The sequence below is a fragment of the Corvus moneduloides genome, chromosome 1 (genome assembly GCF_009650955.1).
Source record: "Corvus moneduloides isolate bCorMon1 chromosome 1, bCorMon1.pri, whole genome shotgun sequence".
Classification (NCBI taxonomy): domain Eukaryota; kingdom Metazoa; phylum Chordata; class Aves; order Passeriformes; family Corvidae; genus Corvus; species Corvus moneduloides.
This window is the reverse complement of record NC_045476.1, coordinates 111,058,679-111,081,484: the sequence shown is the minus strand read 5'-3', so window position 1 is coordinate 111,081,484 and position 22,806 is coordinate 111,058,679. Positions and strand designations below refer to the sequence as shown.

The following is a 22,806-nucleotide window of genomic DNA, read 5'->3' as shown; positions in this document are numbered from 1 at the left end:
CAGCTGAGTAATTTTAAGGCGTGATAGCACATTCTTCTTTGGACATCTTACAAACTTCTTTTTTCTTTTACATAAGCTTTACATCACCCACATTTTCTTTGGAAGAGGGCATAACTCTACCTTACTGTGCATTGGAATCGGTATTTATTTTTAATTATGGTGCTTCTTTGGTATTAACAGCATGATTAACTTTGACTTGGTTTTGTGATTTATGGATGCATTTAATTTTGTGTGACTTGTTTAAAACTCTTTTGTTATAACTGGTATTTCAAGGGTACTTCCAATTTAGTGGCAAATAAGAACATAATAAAATGAGATCAGTATTTTCTATACGTCTTAAAACCTGCTGGACAAACTACAAACTCCAGGGCAGAAAAACAGACATCACCAGCTATGTTGGTGGTTTACAGAAGCTTAATGGGGCAGGAACCTTGACCTGCTAGAAACTCCTCAAGTCAGAGGGGACTTGAGTACCCACTAAACATACCTGGTGTCATTATGTAGCATCAGACTGTGCCTGTGCCTTCCTGGAGAGAGTGGTTTTTGTGAAGTGCTAGTTAGGGTTTTCCAGTTTTTCTTCATGTTTTGATAGTGGTTGCAGCCTTCAGTTTGTTGAAATACATATCATTGTATGAAAAGTGCATCTTTCTTGTTTTCTTGTTTGAGTTAATGTTGTCAGTAGATTTTGGTGGTGGGTTTGATTTTTTTTTTTTTTCATGCAGCTTTCATAATTCAATCGTTATACATTTTCTGCAGGTTTTTGAGCGTTCATAGTACAAGTATCCTATTTCATGGTCAGGTGGAGCATGAGTTCTGATGAGGATTTGAGAGCCAAGCCTCTCTGCCATTATCTTTGTGTCAAAGGACATGGCAAGTTGTCAACTCTGCCCTCTTCTGTCTTCTCCCCTCCCTTTTTCACTCCTTGTGCTCCTCAGCTCTCACAGGGCTCATTTTCTTGTGCCGTACGTGTCATGTGTTGAATTGACAGCAAGACACTGTGCTGAAATACAACTGCCCAGTTTCCAGTGTCATGCTGAGGGAGTGAGAGGTGGAGACAGCTTCAGGTCATTTGCCTGGTAAATCTGTGCCTAGTTTCTTCTACCTGAGTCACTGATAACCCCTTGTGTGGGTGCTGATATGAGAACTGTCCACTGATGTCTCTGTGCAACTATATATGTGCAAAATGCATATGCCAAGCAGCAGATGGAGGGAGGGAAGAGAAAGCACAGACTGACTATGCTGGGTTTCATGTTCTTTTAAGAGAAATAAGTTTAAATATTTGTGTAAAACAATCTAAGAGAGGAAATATTACATTGCTCTCAAATCTTTCTGTTAGTTAATCTATAAAGAGTTGAAATCAGCTGTTACAGATTAATGGTTGCCCACATTACAGATGAATGGCTTAACTCACATGGGAAGGCAGTAAAAATAACATACGGACTTCTGCTTTTATCTTTCATCTCCTACTGGGGAACTTGAGAAAAGTAAAATTGGTTGTCAGTATTTTTTTTTTTTAATATGACTAAAAATATTCTTTATTTTTGTTTCTTTGCCTAGGGTATTTATGTAAGGGATGCACCTTTGAAGGACATAAAAGTGTTCAACTCCCGACGATTTGTGGCTCTTTTTAGTGTGGTGAATGCCACGAAGCGGGATGCTGGCAACTATCGCTGCATGATCCGGACGGAAGGAGGAGTTGGTGTATCCAACTATGCAGAACTGATAGTCAAAGGTATTTCACGATACAAATCCGTATTTCCATGCTCAGTGGATGGAATCAGGGCTTGCAGTTGCTAGTGGAGTAAGAATGTCACCCATAGCCTGTTAAACTTGATAAGACGTTCAGTAAATAGATTTTGCTTATGTAAATCTTAAGAGTCTATCCAGCTGTAACAAGGGAGTGATAGAAGAAACCAGGGCTAATTAACTAGGTACTTGTTGATTGCTGTTTTACATATTTCCCCAAAATGCACTGTTTAGACTTGTATGTCTTCACAAGCTTTTATTAAAAGTATGAACATAATAATGGGTATTTGCCTCCTTTGTGGAGATTATATTCTAAAAATATACTTACTACAAAATATGCAAGATTTACATTAAAGTGAACACAGAGAATACCCATATTTCAGTATATGGAGGGGTGTTTTTAAAAAATTGAACACATAAAATACACATATTTTAATACATGGAGGCGTGTTTTTAAAAACTGTGGGAAACACTTACATGTAAATAGAATGGGGAATAATTCATCACCAGTAGAAGAAGATGCAAGAAAACCATAATGAAAACTAAATCATTTTCCAAAAGCAAGAGTAGGGTTTTAGTGAATATGCTGTAGAGAAAATGGAGAGAAACAGGACAAGAGAAGGATGTTGCAAATAACCGGTGTATGAAGATAACAAGACAAAACAAATTGTAGCATGAAAGCTTAGATGAGCTATTTGAATGGACAGATGAAAAAAGAAACAAATAGAGTGGGTGAGATGAGAATATAATTATAAGGCATGGTGGAAAAAAATGAGGTTATTTTGGTCCTAGCATGAAAAGAAAATAAAGTAGGTGGCCAAAAATAGATATGTAGGAAAGTTGGCAAGGAAAGGAAGCGTGGACTGTAACCCAGGTGGGAACAATGAAGCATCGTTCAGATCTAACACCAGTGAAAATAAAGAGGAATGAACACTGCCTGAAGGAGGCAGAGGGAGGAGTTACTGTGGAAGCCAAAGAAGTTCATTTTTTCTCAGTCTCTTTGATTCAGAGTGTTTTAATTTATTAGTGCTCCTTTTGAGGTGTAGTAGAAATTATGAAGCGTATCATTAAAGCATTTGTGCTTACCCAGATTCTTTCAGAAAATTTGCACTGGGCACTGTGAGCAAGTGGATAGCCTTAGGGTGTAATCTCATTAACTACTTGTAGAGTGGCAAAGTAATTATGGTAATCCCCATTGCCTGTGTTGGAGCTTTTATGAGACCACCTGCAGGTCATTCCTTCTGACCTAAAAAGACCCATTTTAAACATTGGGCTGTAAAATGTTGCGTGACTGTACTGAAACAGCAGCATTAGGGGCTAATTAGTAAATATCCTTTCTTCTTGATGGTATATAATTAAGAAATTTTATTTCCTAATTTTTAGTAGCTTTTCTGCAATGTCGGTTAGCAGACTTCAAAGATAGTGGATTGATTTCAGTGCAGCTATATATGTTTTTAATCCATTACCATCCATAAATCTTGAAGAATGTACATATGCCCACACTTCATGATGTTTAGTGTACTTAGGAATTGCTGATGGCTTAACAATAGTATGTGTGAAAACAGTGGTGTAATTACTGCCTCCTCTTTTTTACAAACAATTAATTTAATTCTCTTCTAATTTATGCTGGTGTAACTAAACTGACTTATGAGGGATTTCCTTGGAATTATATTGCTAGAATGACAGGAGAGTCAAATGGAGCACTTTTAAGTTAGAGAGAATCAGTTCTTCACAATTACTATGCCCTGTTTCATTCTGGTTACTGAACCTGTAACTCAAGTTGCAAAAAGTACATCCTGCACTGGAATAGGGCTTTTTTCAAAATACGTTTGCTTTTAAGTTGAGATGTTTGCACAGTAGAGTGGGTTACAGCTCTGTACAACATTCATTCTACTTCACTGTAGACATGGTTTCACTAAATAGGAACTTACTCTAAGTAGATTCCAATTATGTGTGTAAAGATCTTTAAGGTTTGTAGTGCTGTTGTGGCATGATGTTGTGTGGCACTGGAGACCAGGTACCAGAACTCTTGAAAAGGGCAGAAGGGCTGCTCATTTCAGGTGCTGCAAATCAAACCTGGCATCACAAAGGAATAGGAATGAAATCTTGAAAATGAAAGACATGGAAGAAACTGCCAGGCATTCTTATTCTCTTCTCTTATTTTCTTCGTGTTTTACCTGGGTGAGCAAGTTATAGCAACGTTTCAGCAGTATGGAGGGGGAAAAAAGCGCAATTAAAGAGCTGTCAGTTCTCTTATGAAATAATTGTAAACATGAATATTGCCTGTCAGTGAACAATTAATCTGGCCTTTAAAAGGGGTGGGGGGAAGGGTTTTTTTTTTCAAAACTTGTTTGTGTTAGCTTATATGCCTTTTAGAGGACGGTGAAATAAAGTATTGATTGTTCTATTTAAATAAATCCTGAAGGGGAGGTTTTCAATTTACCTGAGTGTTTGTTCTGATAAGAAAGGCTGAAAAGACAAGTGCCTTGTCATTGTGTGTGCTCAAACTGCACAGTATCCTCATCTGAGTTTGTCAGAGAATTGGATTGAAATGTCGCTTTATCTAATAGGAGACATGAAATTGGCCTTGTCAGATAACCCACTTATTGTAAAAAACATCAGCCCGTATCTAATAGATGACGTAAAAGTAATCAAACATTGAGCAAAAGGAGAACAGTCGGGTGGAATTGATTAAATGCATTTGGTGAAGTAAATTAGAGTTCTACATACGGTCCCTAGGTTGAAGTTTTCTAATAGTGGGCAGATCCAACACAGATTAGATTTAGGAGAACAGAATGAGCCTGTCTAGCAGACATCAGATTATTACAGAGTTCAGACTGCTTATTGAGTTCAAACAAGGTAAACCTAGGTGTCAAATTGGTTAAAAGGAGTTTGGTTAGGTTTTTAAGCAAGGGCATAGAAAGGTAGCCATCTGTAATGCTGGCAGCTTAAATGTCTGCATTTTCCAAATGGAAAATTTAACACTGGGAACAGAACCAAACCTCTTCAGGATCTCTAGAGCAAAGACTTTATTCTGGAGGGCAAAGTCATTTTGACGTCAAGACAGAGTAAGAAAATATTAATGATTGCTTATCTGTGGTATCAGTTGTTCTCATACATTAAATATACACACATACTTGGCATCTATTTTCGCTCTGCAGCTAACCTTGCATGCTGGATCCATCACTCTGTCTGTACCCCTTTTTTTACCAACAGTGCTGGCATTAGGACTTATTTTTATGGTTGCCTAACAATTCCTATCATGAAGTCCTGCTTTCATATGCTCATGTTTTGGCAAAAAAATGACTGGAGACTTGTATTTTTCAGTGTGGGTGTGTGCCTTAGCTTGGAGGTGTTGAGAAAACCTCCAGCCAAAAGAGCTGATACAGTTCATCCATGTTAGCAAACTTGTCATAGGAAAGTGCTGAAGACTCTGGACTTTGAAGTAGTAATATTTTTTCAGGAGGGTACTATGTCAAGAATTGTCTTTCTCTCTTCCTGTGAAGATCTGTTCTCAAATACAGTTAGTTTACAAACTACCAAATAAAACCCAACAAGACCCTGAGACTTCTTTGAATTAATCTTTCAAATTCCCCCAGAATTCTAGATACAGTGTATGGAATTTAATTGCAAGCAGAGATCTGAGCTCTTCTGGGGCAGGCTGGATCCAAGCACAGGAATCAAGACCAGTGAGGTCAGCATTTGTATGCTTTTAGTATACAGTCCTCCACCTTGCTGAATCCTTGTACTTTGAGAGTAAAATGGTGATGGATAGCGATGTGGGTAGTGAGGAGTGCAAGAACAAGAAGCTGCATACCCAGATGAGGTTATTTGTGCTGGGACTGAAAGGAAAGGCAAGCTGGGAGGTGTTTTGAAATGAGAGGAAAGGTAGGTGAAAATTGGAACTACATAAGCACTAAAAGCTGGGGAGAAAAATGTGGGGGTGCTGGTCGACAGCCAGCTGAATCTGAGCCGGCGTGTGTCCAGGTGGCCAAGAAGGCCAGTGGCATCCTGGTCTGTATGTGGCCAGGTGGAACAGGGCAGTGATTGTCCCCCTGTACTCAGCGCTGGTGAGGCCACACCTTGAGTGCTGTGTCCAGTTCTGGTTCCCTCACTACAGGAAAGACATTGAGGTGCTGGAGTCCAGAGAAGAGCAACAGAGCTGGTGAAGAGTCTGGAGGGTCAGTTACAGAAGGACCAGCTGGCAGCCAGGGGTGTTTATCTTGGATAAAAAGGAGGCTCAGAGAGGACCTTATTGCTCTCTACAGCTACCTGATAGGAGGCTGTAGCCAGGTGGGGGTCAGCCTCTTCTCCCAGGCATCAGGAGACAGGACAAGAGGTCATAGCTTCCAGCTTTCCCAGGGAGATTTTGGTTGGACATCAGGAAGAATTTTTTCACTGAAAGGATGGTTAAACTTTGGAATGGGCTGCCCAGGGAGGTGGTGGGGTCTCCATCCCTGAAAGCATTCACTTAGTGCTATGGTTTAGTTGGCATGGTGGTGTTGGGTCAAAGGTTGGATTTGATTATCTTAGAGGTCTTTTCTAACCTTTATGATTCTATGATTCTGTGACAAAGAGGGGAAGATAAACATATACGCATTCCTGCATTTGCAAAAAATGAGGGAGTAGATTTTTGTCATTTTTCAAGGAAGTGATTCTGAGCCACAGAGAAGAAATGTCTATTTTTGTCTTCTTTAACTCACTTAAATCATAGAGATTTACATTATCTCCACTGGCATCTCAGTGTGATGCCTTTCCCCTCCCAATTAAAATTTTAAAAGAACTACAAAGCAAAAGATGTTAGGATGTTGTAGAAAATGTTTGGAAAATTTGTATAATCTAAGTACAAAGCAGTTTAAGTGAAGGAGTTGCAGTTTCAAGGGTGTTTTCAATTAATAAAGAAGTGCATAAGAATAAATAGCTTACATGCATGTATGGCTGCATTTGTTTTTATCCTCTGTGTAAGAGAAGGGCTGCTCTTGGTCATAAAGTCTTTTTCTCATGTTTAATATAAATGATCCATTTATGTAGGGTGACCTGGGAGCACCTGCCTAAAGCTGTCACCTGCAGACCCCTGGCTCTGTAAGGTAGCCACTAAAGCTACCTTTCTCTAAGGGTCTGTGCCTGTTGTCATTTGTCAGAGAATTCAAGAAGAGGTCACATGTCTGTCCAAAGTCTAAAAAGCATAACATTTGAAATATGGATCAACTTACCTTCTTTTGTTTCGATTAATATTCTGTTTTAAAAGTGTACATTTAAAAGGATTTTGCAGTACTGAACAGCTTTGTGCACTTGCTTCAGGAGAGATGTGCAAGGAAGAACTCCTCTTTAAGATAAGTCATTGTACTAAACAGCCACTGCTACAAACTTGTTTCTGCTGTCAGTTGAAAATCCTTCCTATAACATACACAGCTCTAAAATCTCAAGTCTATTGTATCATTTGATGAAGGTATTAATTTGCATAGTATTTAATTGAGACTACCTCAGTGGCTACCAGTAGAACTGTTTATAGTGACAGTAGAGCTGCAGTGTGGTACTTACTTGACTAAGTGATTCAAACTCCTCAGCATGCTAAAAATTAAATTATTCCATCTAAAGAAAGAATAAATTAAAAAGATGGAGGAATACATTTCATACTTCAGTCGTGAAATCAGTTCATTATATTTGGATATATAATGTTTCTGTTAGAGAATCTGCTTAACTGAGTTTTTAACCAATCATATAAGCATTATATTTGTAATGAAAGGTTGATTTTAGGTAGTCTCGGTCTCTGGTAAGAAGGTAACTTTTGGTATTAAACTATGTTAATAGTATCAAACTGCAGTATATGCAGGCTTTTCTGAAATAATGCAACTTGAATTAACTTTTTTCATTGTGGTCCCAGAGAAATGAAAAATATGCCCTGAGGTATAAAAAGACAATAAAATACTGTCTGTTTCGAGTACTTGTAATATTTGGAATGAATTGGTGTAATCACTAACCTTAGTGACCTAACTCCTGAGTTTGCATTTTGAATGGCACTTCAACAGCCTTTAGTAGCATTTGAAACTTGGAAGTAATTAACTGTTCTTTCAGCATGGCTAAGTAAATGCCTTAGGATGCTCTATAAAAGTTCCATTTCAGGTCTTGGTTCACAAAACAGCCTAATGATTTAAATTGATGCTAAATCATTTTGAGTCAAGTCAGAACTGTTTCCAGACATACTATCACTATATGAAGCCATAGTTTATATACTTTAGGAAGAATAGTTTCAATAAAACTGCAGTATTTTTAAATACTTTAAAAAAAATTTTTACATTTTTAAATTTTTAAACTAACTGAACAATGACATCAGTTTGCCATATATTACTGTTGACATAAAACAGTGCTTTTCACTGCTGATTTGAAAATCTAAACAATATTCTTTATATCCTGGAATCTACCACAATATATTAAGCTATTTTTATGTCTATTCAACTTAGTAATAATTAGTAAATATCTTAAGAGATGTTCTGGTTTGTTGCCCTTTTTTATTGTGTTCTTCATGCTAGTAATCACTTAGTTTTGTTAAGATGAAAACACACAGTGAGGATGCCTGTGTTGGCTGGTTTGTAGTGTTGTATTTCAGCCATTGCTAACACATTGCACAGATCGAAGCTTTCACTCAAGTGTACACTGCTAATTAGAAATACCATCTATCTAAGGCATTGCTAATCTTCAGTGTACTTAGTGCTCTGAGTTACTCTTTCTGTAAATGAAAAAAGGTAGCATACTGTAGGATAATTACATGTTTGTTAAAATAGCAAATCTGCTGTTTCTCAGCAAATATTGAATGCTTCCCAGAGATCCTTTCTCCCTTTTGCTTCATTCTTTTATGTTCTTTGCTTTAACTGTGACTTTGAAGACCATGACAAAATGATGAAATATGTAAATTCAGCTTCTTGTCTGCTTGACTACCTGTATCCCAACACAGAGGGAAATGGTTAGCAGAAGAGGATAAATCTGAATCTAAAGCTTAGGGAAGACAGATGTCCTGCGTTCATTACATGTTCTGTGTAGCCTTAAGAAGGTGGCAGTGTTTGCTGATAGATATGTTGAGAATACAGGATCAAATAGTGCCTTATTACAGTGACTTGATTTCATTCTACTTGAATATATTTGACCAATGGGAAGGTGAATTGTTTTTCAGATGTGATGCATAAAACAGCAGAGTAATTTAACCAGTAGGGGAAAAAAGAATTTGTTATTTACCTTTAAATAAAGATGATATCTGCAAATTACTTCTGCAGTCTAATTTAAAAGAAGATGTCCATCACATAGTAAATAAAAGTGGGTTTAAAATTTTGGTCGCTTTTGAAATCTTTAGAATCCAAACTATCAGGATATCACATGCATGCTTGCTCTGGGTACTGTTTCAGTGTGGTAGTTAGTGAAAGTAGCCATTACATGAGGTAGAAACAGACTCCTAGTAAAAATTCAAGAAATCCCCCAGCTTTCATTTAGAAGCTCTTTAAGTTGAACCAAAGTATAGGACTTGAAAAATTACTGCACTTATTCTGTTTACACAGAAGTATGAAAATATGAAGGCTGAGTAGTTAAGTACATGAAAAATAATTAATAAATTTTTTGTGCAGAAATTCCTGTTCTGATTACATGTAAGGATAAGCTACAACATAAATTTTAGCTTTAAAAAATAGTTTTGAGTAGGATTAATATTAATATCCAGTAAGAACTGTATTTGTATGAGAAAACCTGAGATTATCTTTCTTTTTAAGTTGGATGTTGCCATGGAGTGTCTAGTGAATAGAATTCCATTTGCACCTGGTTTGAAGTTAGGTGGTGTAAACCAAAAGCTTCAGGTTAAAATCTCCAAGTGCATAAGCAAAAGAATCTGAATATTGCAGTTTAATGAAAATAAATCAGTCTGTAGTGATGATTTCTTCATATTTTCATGCAGTCTTCAACTCCAATGTAGTACAAAACCCGTTGCTTATTTGAATGTTTTAGCAGCAGAAAAAATGCAAGTGTAATCTTAGCTTGTTACTGTAACTTGCTGTGTTTCAGAGCCACCAGTTCCCATTGCTCCACCTCAGCTGTCCTCAGTCGGTGCAACTTACCTCTGGATACAGCTGAATGCCAATTCCATCAATGGGGATGGGCCCATTATCCAAAGAGAAGTTGAGTATCGAACTTCAAGTGGAAGCTGGTATGACATACAACCCGTGGACTCCACAAGCTATAAGATTGGGCACCTGGATCCTGATACAGAATATGAAATCAGTGTATTACTTACAAGACCCGGTGAAGGAGGAACAGGATCTCCTGGCCCAGCTCTCAAAACAAGAACAAAATGTGCTGGTGAGTACTCCACGGTGATAGGAAAGTTGATATCCAAGGTGATAGCGTCTTTCTTAATTCACTAGCAGATTTTACTGTCTTAAACCAGCAGTTTGCGGGAATTAAGACTGAATGATTTTAAGTATAACCTATTAACATTTTCCAGCTGCAGTGACCTTGAAAGCAACCTTCGGTGCCACTGTAGATTGTAGATGAAATCATGACTGTGCATACTTTTGTTTTTTCAATGTCAGTTATATCAAACGTGTAGATAAAGTGGAAAGAGATCCTGTGTAACAGCAAAAGCATTACCTGTTGAGTCTCAATTAGCAGATGAGGTTTAGCAAAGGTCTGCTTTCTTGAGTGACTGACAGCATGTCTCTCTACTAAATGAGACAGTGCAATTTCTGGTGCATTGTAGCAATCTTGGCTCCTGTTTTGGATGTTATAATTAATAGTGCTGGCCTCTGATTGTAATAACATACAAAGTTCACCTATTATACAAAAGCAATATTACAGTAATTTTCAGTAAGACTGGCAGTGATATTAGTTTGGGATTTAGCTGCTCAGAAAATAATAGAGGATACTGTGACCTGGATTTTCTTTGGTCATTAGTATTTTCCCCCAGTATTTTGAATCATCTCGCTGCTGCTGTAAAGCTGATGGAAGATAGGCAGGAATGTAGCTAGAGAAAATGGGAGTAACAAGTACTACTAGCTTATTGTTCCTAGTCTTTTAAAGAATGACTTGGTCTTACTTGCCTTTTTAATAGGAAAAATGACATACTTAAACAGAAATAATGTATTTCCATTGCATATACTTTTTGTAAAGTCACCTGGCCACCTGTCAGTGAGTAAATGTCATTTCAGTTGAATTGAATTGGTGTGATGTCAAACACAAAATGAAATATAGTTGCTGTCAGAATCCCACTATTATGTTGTGAAGGTGCAAACTTATACAAGTACTAACTCTTTGATGTTATTTTGGTATTTTTCTTCATCTCATTACTGGAAAGAAGCATTTAATGAAAAGTACCAAAAAGCAGTATAGCTAAGTTATAATAATAGTTAAGTATTTAGTATTTATAAGATTTTCTCTCCTACACTAAGATAACTTCATCTGAGTCAAAAGTGAAGCATAAAAATGAAATATAGTTCCCTTCAGGAGGGTTTCTGGGTCACTATACCCTTCATAATAATGTAAATGTCTGTCTAGGTAAGTACATATTTAATACAAAAGTATTTCAAGTTATTCTAAAATTAAAACAGTTTTTTTAATAGTTTTTTTCATCTGCTTGTATGATCAGTTAATGCAGTACTGGGTGCTGAGTAAGTGAGCCTGTCTGTCCTGCAGGGTTATGGGGTGTGGCAAATTGACACCAGGCAGTAGCCAAGTAGCCACTCAGTCACCTCGGCCACGGGACAGGGAGAAAATAGGAAGACAAAAAGACTCATGGATTGACATAAAGATAGTGTAATAGGTGAAGCAAAACTGCACTTGGAAGAAAAGGGAAAAAGGAAATTACTGTTTCTCATGGGCTGGCAGATCTTTATCCACTTGCTGGGAAGTAGTACCTTGGCATACACACTGGTTACCTGACAAGACAAACAGAGTAACAATTAACATCCCCATTTCCTCCTGTTTTCCTTGGGCTTTGATTTCTGACTGAGACATTGTATGATATGGGACATCCCTTTGGTCAGGGATGTTCCATACTGTCACAGGGGCCACAGCAGTCCCTACTGTGTCCCCTGCCAGCTTCTTGTCCACCTCTGGTCTGTTTGCTGGAGGAGTAGAGTGGGAAAAAGAAAGCCTTGAGGCTGTGCAAGCACATTTAAAACACTGGTGTGTTACCAACATTGGATTAGTCACAAATCCAAAATGCAGCACCACACAGGCTGCTATGAAAGAAATTTAACTCCACCTCAGCCAGACTTAGTAGAGAGTGATATCCAGAATTTTAGTTATATTTAAGAATATCATATGCTTTCTGTTCTTCTCAGTGGTACATACTGTTGAGTTTTAAAACATGCATTTAGTTTCATAAACCACTGTGTACTGGAAGTGTTTTATTACCTGGTAACGTCTTGTAATACATCAGAATTATTTGTGTTTTCATTAAACTAAACAGTAACCTTCTTAAATTAAAAGCAGAAAGTTGCATGACTGAAAAATGTAAATTGAATGATGATATTAAATCTGTCTCTACAAATTGGCTTTTTTATAGCGAGGACCCTGCTTTGAAGGTGTAGTGGTTATTGGTTAACTGTTAGCAAGTGACATGCTAATAACTGGCCCAAGGGTTTAAAAAGAGATGCTGATAAACTAATGACGGTATAATTAAGCTGGGTAGGAGTAAAATAATGCCAGTCTCCAAAGCATACCATAGAATTAATAAAACAGGAGTCTTTAAGAGAAGAATCATTGCACCTTTTTAATTACTGTGATAATTGCATGCTGCTTGCCTGTTCCCTAGGGGAAGATAGTGAACTACTTGGAGACTTGAAGCAGTATGCTAGGCATTCAATAATCTTAATAGTTCTCCAAAGCATTTGAAATATGTTTTCATTTTAGCAAAATGAGATTTCAGAGGCTTGTAATAGACAAGTCTTATCTGTAACTTTACTAAATAAAAGCAGCTATAATTAGAATGCAAGGAAAAAAGATCTCTCCAGACTTGGTTGCATCACACTCACTGGAGCAGTTGCCAGTTTAGAAAGTGCATTGTTTCCTTTTGATGAAATATAATGGAAATGTAAGTGCTCTTTCAGTGTAATTCTCAGGAAAGCCAAAGAATTACATTCAGGTCTGGATTAGATTTAACCTGGAGTGTGGAGTTCAGGTTTGAAGGAGTTTAATGGATTTTGGCCATGATGAACCAATCAGACTCAGAAAAAGGGGTTTTTCTCATTTTAAGGTGTGAAATGGAGGCCTTCCGAGGTTGTCTGGAATGTAAATCACCTGTTCCATGCTCAAAGCTCCCTCTCCCCACAACCATCTCATGTGGTGTTGTGAACATAGAATACAGAATGCCAGGGATGGGGCATCCACAACTTCTCTGGGCAACCTGTTTGAGTGCCTCACCTTACAGTAAAGAATTTCTTCCTAATACCTGGTCTAAACCTACTTCCAGTTTGAAGCTGTTCCCTCTTGTCCTGTCACTATTGTTCCTGATGAGACCCAGTCGGACCCAAAACCAGTAGAACTGTCCATAGTAAAACTGAAGTAGATATGTTGAAGGATTTATAAGCTAGACTGTGTTTTGTAGTTTCTTCTTATCCATATCAATATTTCTGTGCGTAGAATTATTTATTTCAAGGCTTTCCAGCGTGTTTTGTCTTTGACATGCATTGCGTGATACAAATCTTGATCTGGTCTGTGTCCCTGCACTCTGGTAGTGAGACAGTGCCCCAGTTAAAACACACCTGAATAATGCAGAACTGCTAAATGAGCTCTTGCAATTTTTTTCTCTTTTTTGCTATGGCCCCTCTATTAGGAGACATTTTTTCTAATTTATGTTGTTCCTTGAATCTGCTGGTGAACAGATACGTCTTGAAGACAGCTACCTTAGGAAGAAACGTTAGAATAAAATCCTCCCTCCTGCTAAGGGAGGGGATTGTTAAGGCCCCCTAGGGAAAGTTGTTTTCTTTTTCTCATATTTTTTTTTTTTCCACTGTGACATTTGGCATAATTTCTGAAAATTAGCATATTTTCCTTTACTGTGCTAGAAAACTCTACTGGAATTTAAGAAAATAAAAAATAAATAAAAAAGACTGCTATGAAAGAATCTTCTGATGAATTATCCCCAAACTGTGGAGTTTTTTGAACAGCCAGATCTCTACTTCTTTGTGTTAAGACACAATTACTGCCCTGGAGTATTTGCAAAGACAATCACTGTCAATCTAACCAATAATTTTCATACAGTGAAATAACAGGAATGTTTTAAACATAGTTGGTTTTGCTGTCTCTTCTACCCCATCACCTGAGCTTGTCAGGAGGAAAGCTGTTACTCCCAGTACAACTGAGCACTTGAAACCCTGCTGCAGGTTTGTTATAAAATGTCTGGTACTCCTAGAAGGCTTGTTACAATCTGGAAGAACAGAGCAGAGGAACTCTTTAAATCCCCACTCTTTAAAAAGAATAATCTTCAGTTTTCTCAGTTTGCTCTTTGCTTTGGCTTCAGCTGGTTAATATTCCAAGGTCTCAAAATTATTTCACTAGTTCTGTGCTGCCCAGTGGCATCCACTGGCATTGTGAAAAAAACCTTCATGTGTCAGAATACAATGATGGAATGAGTATCCTCTTCCCTCTGATCAGTTAAGAGCTGCATCAGCTTGCACCAGGTGGAAGTATCTCTGGGCAGATGGTACAGGCCAGGAACTGTCTTGAACCCTGCTTGTAAATTCAGTGTGCTCAGGTATGTTGGACAGTACTCAGTGCCACCACTTTCTTCCTGCTCCATGACATGGCACACTGTTCAGGTCCTACAGGATGGACAGTCTTGTGTACAACATTCTGAGTAAAAAGTCAGTTTTGCAGTTGGTTTTCCCTGTTTTCTACCCTCCCACATCCTTTTGTTATTAATTCTCTAGTTAGTTTTTTCTTTTGTCAGTGTCGGTGCCCTAGCCTCTCTTGAAACTCAGTGGTGCTTTCTGCTGACTTCCATGCCCTTCCCCATTCTATATCACTATTAGGAAAGATGAGTTCCTGCCTAAGAACTTCTCTACGTTGAAATGGCAGCTGCCTTTATCTGTCCTGTAAGACTTTGATCTTTTGACCTTTTTGTTTCAAGAAAAGAGGAAGGATCTTAGTGTCACAGGGAATTAAGTTATTCCTTCTCGTTGCTATACCTTGGAGAACTGCCTGTGTAGACGTTTTTTCAGGCATATAAAAAAGTCTTAACGTTGCTTAGTTTTGTGATCATAGCACAATGTCAACTTGAAGCCATACTGCAGGTTTTTTCCACAGCTCTTTCTCCTAGCAATTTTCTTCAGAAGTTTTAACCAAGGTTTTTGCAGGTGTGTTATATTAGAGCTAGACCTCAGGTCAGAGACACCTGAACCCTGAGGAGGAGGGTTGCAGATATTGCACCATTTTATTTTCCATTGAAGAGTTCCATGATATTTCTAAAGTCACCATTCCTAACCTGAAACTGTAATAAACTTTAGTAGGAAGTTACATTGATTTATCAGAACCAGAAGTCCACAATGAACTTATATTTTATTTATGATTTTGTTATGAAAGTAAGATCCTACTGTATTGTCCTTTTTTTCTAAATGCCTTTCTGATACACTAACCAGCTCATATAAGGGCACTTTCTCCTAAGGGTAAAAGCTAGTTTTGGATTTTCTGCACTGTAGCAGGTGAATTGCAGCTTTCAGATGTGCAGGAAGTAAACTGAAGGATTTTAACAGAATTTCAGGAAAATACTGCATCATGAGATACATGTCCATGTGTGTGCATCACTGCTCACTTAACTTCTGATGGAGAAGCAAAACAGAAATGCATCTTCTTGGAAGGGGCCCTTCATAAAACACAAATGATTTTCAGCACTGACTAGTATATGAAAGTTCTTCTTTGGCAGCCATTTGTCTGGAAAGAAGCACACAAGGTGTTACTTACTGAGATGACTTCTCTGATGCCGTGTTACAGAACAGCCTCCCCTTGTGTTATTGGGGATTTTGGGCTGAGAAAAACCCAGATAATCCAAATTCCTCCCATATAAAAGTTTCTTTAAGTCCAGTTCTCTTCCTCCTTATCTCACAGTCTAGAATTTCCCCTAGGAGTCCTTTTAAGTTCCTGAAAACAAAAAAAAAAGAAGAACACCAAACAAAGCCAGTGAATGCAACTGCAATAAATGCCACTCCTTTCTTCCGGAAGGACAAAAAGGAAGACCCAAAGAACTACAGTCTGGACAATCTCACCATAATCCCTGGGAAGATGATGGAACAACCAATCTTGGAAACCGTTTCCAGGCACACAAGGGACAAAAACATGATCAGGATTAGTCAGCATGGATTCACGGAGGGCAAGTCATGCTTGATGAACCTGAACTCCTTTGATGAGATGGTTTTGTAGGTGAGGAAAGAGCACTGGAGATACTCAAAAGTTATCTGGGCATCATACAAGATGCTGTAGTTGGTGCTGGTTGAGCAAGAGTGGTGTACAGTGAGGGCTGGACCAGATGAACCAGACCCTTCCTACCTCAGCTGTTCTGTAATTCCAAGTTTCTGTCAAAATCTGGGAAGAGAAGCTGTCACCATGGTGTCAAATTCTCCTAGACTCTGCTTTAATAAGCAGGGATGTATCATGATCTTTCCACTGTATTCCTGTCCTTCCCTGAAGCTGTATAAACAGTGGTACAGTGTGATGGAAAGACTTTATCACAGACAAATGTTTGAGTCCCACTACATTGTTCTGGATGCTTCTCTAGATTTGTGGTTTCCAGTGATAGTAAAACCAAAGCATTTTCTTTTAGGAAATAAACACCATCAGAGTATCTGCCCTTTCATCCCAAATGTGTCTTTCTCTTGCAGGGGACATCACAGGTTGGTTCTCCATTCAGTGAATTTTCAGTCTGTGAGCACAAAAACTTCTCCTAGTATTAGCAACCAAGAGAACTGGCATTCCATAGAAATTACTAATGCCTGCATTTATGTGTCTCCATTGGTCCCCAGATAAATAGTTTTTAGTTAGATAGAGCATCCAGAGATCTCACTTGAGAAACAGAACATTTTCATTCACCATCACATGAAGGGGAGGGGAAAAAAGAGGACAGGAAAACTGCTGCAAATATGTAGGTCTGTTGGATCTCTTTCTGACACGTGTGCTGAACTATAGAAGGAATATAGATACAATCTAGTGTTGGTAAGGACACAGAGCGTGAAACCTGGCTGTCAGATCGGTTTGTTTTGAGAAGCTCCTCATTAGAATAAGGAGAAGCATTTGGGATTCTTTCCTGACAGAGCTGGGTTAATATGAGCGTGGAAACAGAGTATGTAAAAAGAACTGCCATGTCTTTGGTCGTGTGAAAAGCAGTCATATAAATGGAGACTTATTTCTTCACTTTAATAGATTCCCATTTCAAAACATTTGCAGAGGAAGAAATTAACCTGCTCTTTGAGACAAATGAACCTTCACTAACTTAGAGCAAACCTGAGGGGCAAAATTAATAATTTCACATCTGCCAGGTGGAGGGAATGTGAAGAAAGCATAATGACCCTTAAAGAAAAGTAGATAATATGATTTCTCCTGTGACATATCTTCATCTCCAGTCTTTGTTGCAGTCTCTTATTAGTTACAAGGATAAGCTCAAAAAACACACACTCAGTTACTGTACCCGACTTCCGATTCAGGAAGAATTTCTTGTTATGGAGAAAAACCTGGCAAGCTGGGAGTGTAGTGGTTATAAATAAAAGACTGCTATGTGGGCACCTTTAATAGAAGTGGTGAACTATAAATACTTGTAAATACTTGTAAAAAATACTATTAGGGCATTCCTTATATTAACTCTGTTCTGAACAAATGAAGTATAAGCTGTTTCATATATGCTTTGGATCTCTCTTTTCAGAAGTATATTATTACTGCAGAGTTAAATGAATGCATTGGTACTCTGTTATTAAAAGCAATTAAAAATAACAGGAAAGGGCATTCTGTGCCTTTCCAGTGAAGTTCCATGGGTGCCTTGAAATTTATCCTTACCAACTTTAGGATGAGCACTTTCTCCCCTCTTCTGAGGCCAGTTCTTACATCAGCTATTCCAATTCTCACGTACAGTTACACCATACTGTCTTCCACTCATAGGCAAACTTCATTTTTAATTATGCTAATCTTTCAGCAAAAACTTGAGCAAATGAGACAGGAGAGTATGGCTTTTCCTCTGACTTGGTCTTATCCAAAACCAAAGCAAAATCTTTTATACATTTGAAGTGACCAAAATACATTTACTTCAGTTTGTATCTAAAAGAATTACTGTGTGTGTCAAAGAGTGTGTATGTGTATATACAGACACACACACACATCTCTCTCCATCTCTTTTTCCTTCATATGTACATATGAATGTATCAACCCTATGGCCAAAGGGAATTTTAGGCTCTAAAGGACAGGTTTCTTGTTAAAAAAAAAAAAAAGTTTCTTGAACTTCTGAGCCGAGTCTAAAAACTCCTTTTTGTTTAGGAGTCAGGAAAATAGGATGTCCCATAGACAACAGAGGCCTAATTTCTGAAAGATTTGTCTGCTAAATATCACCACCTTGTGAAGGTAATCCCATTTTCCATTATGACAGACCTACATGGCAGGAGGCAGCACCCAATTAACCACAGATATGTTGTCAGATGGAGTCTTCAATGTTAGACTTCTGCTTGTCTGCCCTGACCCTCCTGAATGGGAGCACAAGTTTGGCTCTCTCATCTTCTGGAATTAAATTCTGGCAGTACTGTGTCAAATCAGTTTAAATTTTAAGCAAGTTACTTGGATGAAATTTGCCAGTGGTTTTAAAGAGTATTGAAAGATGGAAATGGATGACCAGACAGGCATGCTCCTTGGTTTTAATATTTTAGGGCTTGCTCTTTTGTTTGAGACTGTTAGACCATGTGCTATCTTGCCCAGCAGCTTTGGCCAGCTTTAAAAACACATAACTGCACAATTCTATTGAAGTGTCTATGAAGCAGGAAACATCCAGGAATTATGTAGAAACACGAAGATGCTTTAGTTTTTTAAACCTTTTAGTAGTTTGAGGGTTTTTTTCAAATTATGAAAAAAGTAGTATCAAAGGTTTTTAGAAAGAATGGTGTATTAGTTTTACCTCACTTCAAAGGAAAATGAACAATGACACCACTCAGGTGCTTCCAGTTTTTGTCGGTGCTTGGGAGGTATTTTGGCTTTGCAAACCAAAAATCACTGTTTGTTTTCCAAATGTAGAGTCGTATGCAGAATTCAGTCCAACCTCCTAAAGGTTCCCAGGAAGAAAAGCTGGTGCTGAGTTCTGGCTTTTCTGGAGTTACTTTGTCTGTGAAGTTCAGTTACAACTTTGTAGCCTAGACTATGGACTATGCGTCAAGTTTGAGACCTGAAATCGGGGCAGATCCTGATGAAGAAATATCCTGACTTTGGAGAAAAAAAATTCTCCCTCTTCAGGGTACTAGGTTGGTGCAATGCTATAAATAGCACAGGTAGTGCTGTCCTACAGTCCAAGGACCTCTCATGGTGAGCAAGAGTGCATCACATTTCTGTTTACAACAAAAATAAAGTTGACACAGTTCACAGAGCACTACACCTCAGCTTCTATAGATGTAAAAAAATAGGTTTTTTTGGTAATCCATCTAATTGCTACTGAATGTGTTGCTTAGGCAGAGAGGGGCATCCCCATGGAGCTGAGATTCTTCCAGACTCTTAAGAAGCCAGAAATATATGAGTAAGGAAAGTTGCTCTATATTCTTTTTTTTTTTTTCTACTCTGTATCTACATGGCTAGATGAATTCTGGCCCAGGAAATAAAAAATTTTACTGGAAAGCATTCAGCAAGGAAATACTAACTTAAATCTCTAAGAAGGAACAAGAAATAAAATTGGGAAATGCTTTGCCTAGCATTATTAAAAGACAAATAGTGGAGATTAAAATCAAACTGCCAGTGAAGTTAGTGATTTGTGGCTCTTGCACTTCAGTATGCCCAACCATCTCAAATAGTTTTAACAATTGTATTTTCAAATTTATACTTCTGATGTCTGCATTTAGCTGTCTTTCAATATATACCATCATTTGAGCACACTTGTTATTCTTTAAAATTTATTAACAACTATCTATGTATTTAGTTCATGCTTACTCATTCCATTAAACTTGATCCACTTCCTGGAAGGAGAGAGGAGAGCTTTCTTTTGGGAAAGGGAGAGTTCAGTTTCATTTGTTAGTTCATGATTCGGAATTTTCAAAAAGCTCTCTGAAGGTGTTTTGGTGCCAAAATTTTGCAGTAGAAAATTATGTTTATAGTGGACTGTTATCTTTTAGAATTATCATATGGAAAAATGCATGTAAAACAAAAAAGCAATAATAAGTGTTTACTCCTGACATGCAGAAGTGCGTTTTCATTTCTAAAAATTTATGTTCTTTGGAAACAAAAATCAAATTGTCTGTCAGTTGCTCTTTGTTTTGACTATTTCTGCAGATATTTTGTTTGCAATTAGCTTAAAAAATAAAAAAAAAAATCTGTAATTTTCTTAATTACTGTTGTATAGTGTTAAATTTGAGAGGATGAACCAATGTGTTACTGGCACATTTGGCCAAGTAAATGAAAAAAATAACTTTTGATGACCTGAGCATAATTATAGATGACTTTGGAATGACAACTGGCAAAAATTGTACTATAATTAAATTTCCATTATAAAAGTTTCAGTTTTTTGTCTGACATGTGAGGCTAGATTGTGAAGAGTATTCATTTATAAGAGGAAAAATTAGAGAGCTATAATTTATAATTCAGGGTAATCAATGAAAGCATTTCTTTTGTCAAAAAACCTTTCACTGACAAACAGCATTGCATTGTTAGTTGTTTTAAAAAGAAACTAAAAATCCTTTTGTTATTTTTTTTCAGTTACTGTAAAAGGAGATGAAAAATTGTGGTTGTTGAATCGTGCTGTAATTCACGGTAATATGCAGATAGGGCTTCTCAGACTGTTTCTCTTCATTAACCTTTACTTTGTCTAAGTGTGTATCTAAGACTGTTCATGAAGAATGATGATATTTTAAGGCCACCTTAGCAAGATTCTTTTTAATCTTGAACAGAGTTGTTTCTGGTAGGAGAAGTGACAGTGTATTCTCATTTTCAAACTGTCCAGTTACTAACTGAGATGGACCCTTTGCTTTCCGGTACTGGAGTCTCAAAGAAAATAAAAACATTATGAGGCTACCCTGTTCATTTCTTTCAAAGGGAGCGCTAGAAAAGATTAATATTTAAAAATTTTGGGTACCAGATTTTCACAGGCAATAGCAAAGCTCAGAATCACTCTCATTTAAAAATTAGATAAGTGATTCTTCTTCCATGCACTCATTTGAGCTCTGCATTTACAGAAGTGTTTTATGTGCTTTAGTTATCACTGTTAATTAGGCACAAGTCTAATTGCACACTGATTCCTCTTAATATGCTATCTGTTCATTCTTTAAACAAAGTATGCCATTCATCTCAAAATACGGTTCTACAAATGCAGGAAAGTTGGACTCTTTACTGAGTAAAAATTACTTTCATCTTACTTCTGAGTCCATTTAAACAATGAACTATTACTGCTCTGATAACATCACAGAACAGTTTGTTCATGAATCTTTGGCATGAATTCATTTGGCATGAATCTTCCAAAATTAATTTATTTTATTCTGTGTTACAGTGACATAATCTCTGCTAAGCAGTTAGTGTACAATATGGTCCTGAGTTCCTAAAACAAGTGACTTGAAAATAGGTTATTTTCATAACAATAATTTTCAGAGACTATCTACTAAAATTCCAAGTGGTTGTTTACTGCTGTGTGTACTACCACTTTACTGTTAATCTTTTCACTTACAGCTCATTGCTTATGAAAGCAGTCAGTGTTAAAATCTTAAAATCTGTCAGAAAAGTACTTTTCTGCATTCATTTTCATACTCTGCAGTAGTTGCTTCCTGGATGTTACTGCAAGCTGCTGAGACCAGTTTGTATGTCTTCTTTCTTTTCATCCATACAGCAGGTTTTAATCTTCACAAAATGATTTACGCATTGATTGTTAAAACTATTTGATTTGTAATTAGATAACATCCTAGTGCTTTATTCTGCATTTGGAGCTTTACAGATGCATAGTTCTGCAGTGGATCACGTAAGAGGTTTTTTCTTTAAGATGTTTTTGAGCTGTCTTCTGTTATTGAGAAGTTTTAAGTGGCATGGCCCTAGATGCCTTCTGTAACAATTGTAGTCTAATAGCAGTTGATTTGACAAGTTGAAATGCTGAAATGGCAGGGCAACAGAGTGTTCTGCCTTTTCAACGTCTTAAGGATGCATGAAGAAGAAGAAGAAGAAGGTAACCTTCAGAGAATTCTATGAATATGAGTAAATCTCAGATCCATCTAAATATTTAATTATTTCTTCATAGCAGATATCTTATTACTTTGATCAAAAATGAATGTACCTAGTACATCTGAGCAACTGAATGGAGCAAATCTTTGTGAAGTTCTTAGATTGTATATAAACGATGACTTATTTATTTTTCAGACTTACAACTCATACATCTAGGTTTATTTTTGTAAGCACAAGCAACCAGTTTCTTTTTTATCTCCCCTTTTTTTTCCCTCTTTTTTCCCCACAAGATTATTTCTTGCCCTGAAGGGATGGTGGAGCTGTTAAACAACGATGGAAAGACATGTAACAATGGATAAGCTAATTTTAAACTCATTCTCAGCAAAAGCTGAACTGTGTTTGCTAAAAGTTTCCATCATGATGAAAGAGAAAGAGCAGCCATTTCTGAATAATTTGCTAATATTTGTCAAAGTTGCACAAACAGCTGGTAAGGGACTGATGATAAAATGTCTGTGACAACTGTGTGCACTGGTGTCTCTAGGCGTATAGTTGCTGGTGCTATTTCTCACGCAAAACATCAAATATAAGGTTAGCAAATGAATTCAGAAGTTATTTAGTTGCTTTACTTTAACATGCCATGGCTGAAAAAAAATACATTGAATATAGTTTAAAGTAGTAGTAGTGAATATCTGCTTTTTTTTTTTTTTCAGTATGAAA

At 37.3% G+C, this 22,806-nt stretch overlaps 1 protein-coding gene across 13 annotated transcripts in view; it reads left to right on the top strand.

The window, feature by feature from the left end:
• Positions 1-22,806, top strand: part of PTPRM (protein tyrosine phosphatase receptor type M) — a 453,822-nt gene that overhangs the window by 166,038 nt on the left and 264,978 nt on the right. For all 13 annotated transcript variants that reach the window (XM_032122179.1, XM_032122255.1, XM_032122222.1 and 10 more), the window contains exons 6-7: positions 1,558-1,732; positions 9,790-10,083. In XM_032122179.1, the coding sequence (XP_031978070.1) occupies positions 1,558-1,732; positions 9,790-10,083 (469 nt within the window). The remainder of the gene's footprint in view (positions 1-1,557; positions 1,733-9,789; positions 10,084-22,806) is intronic.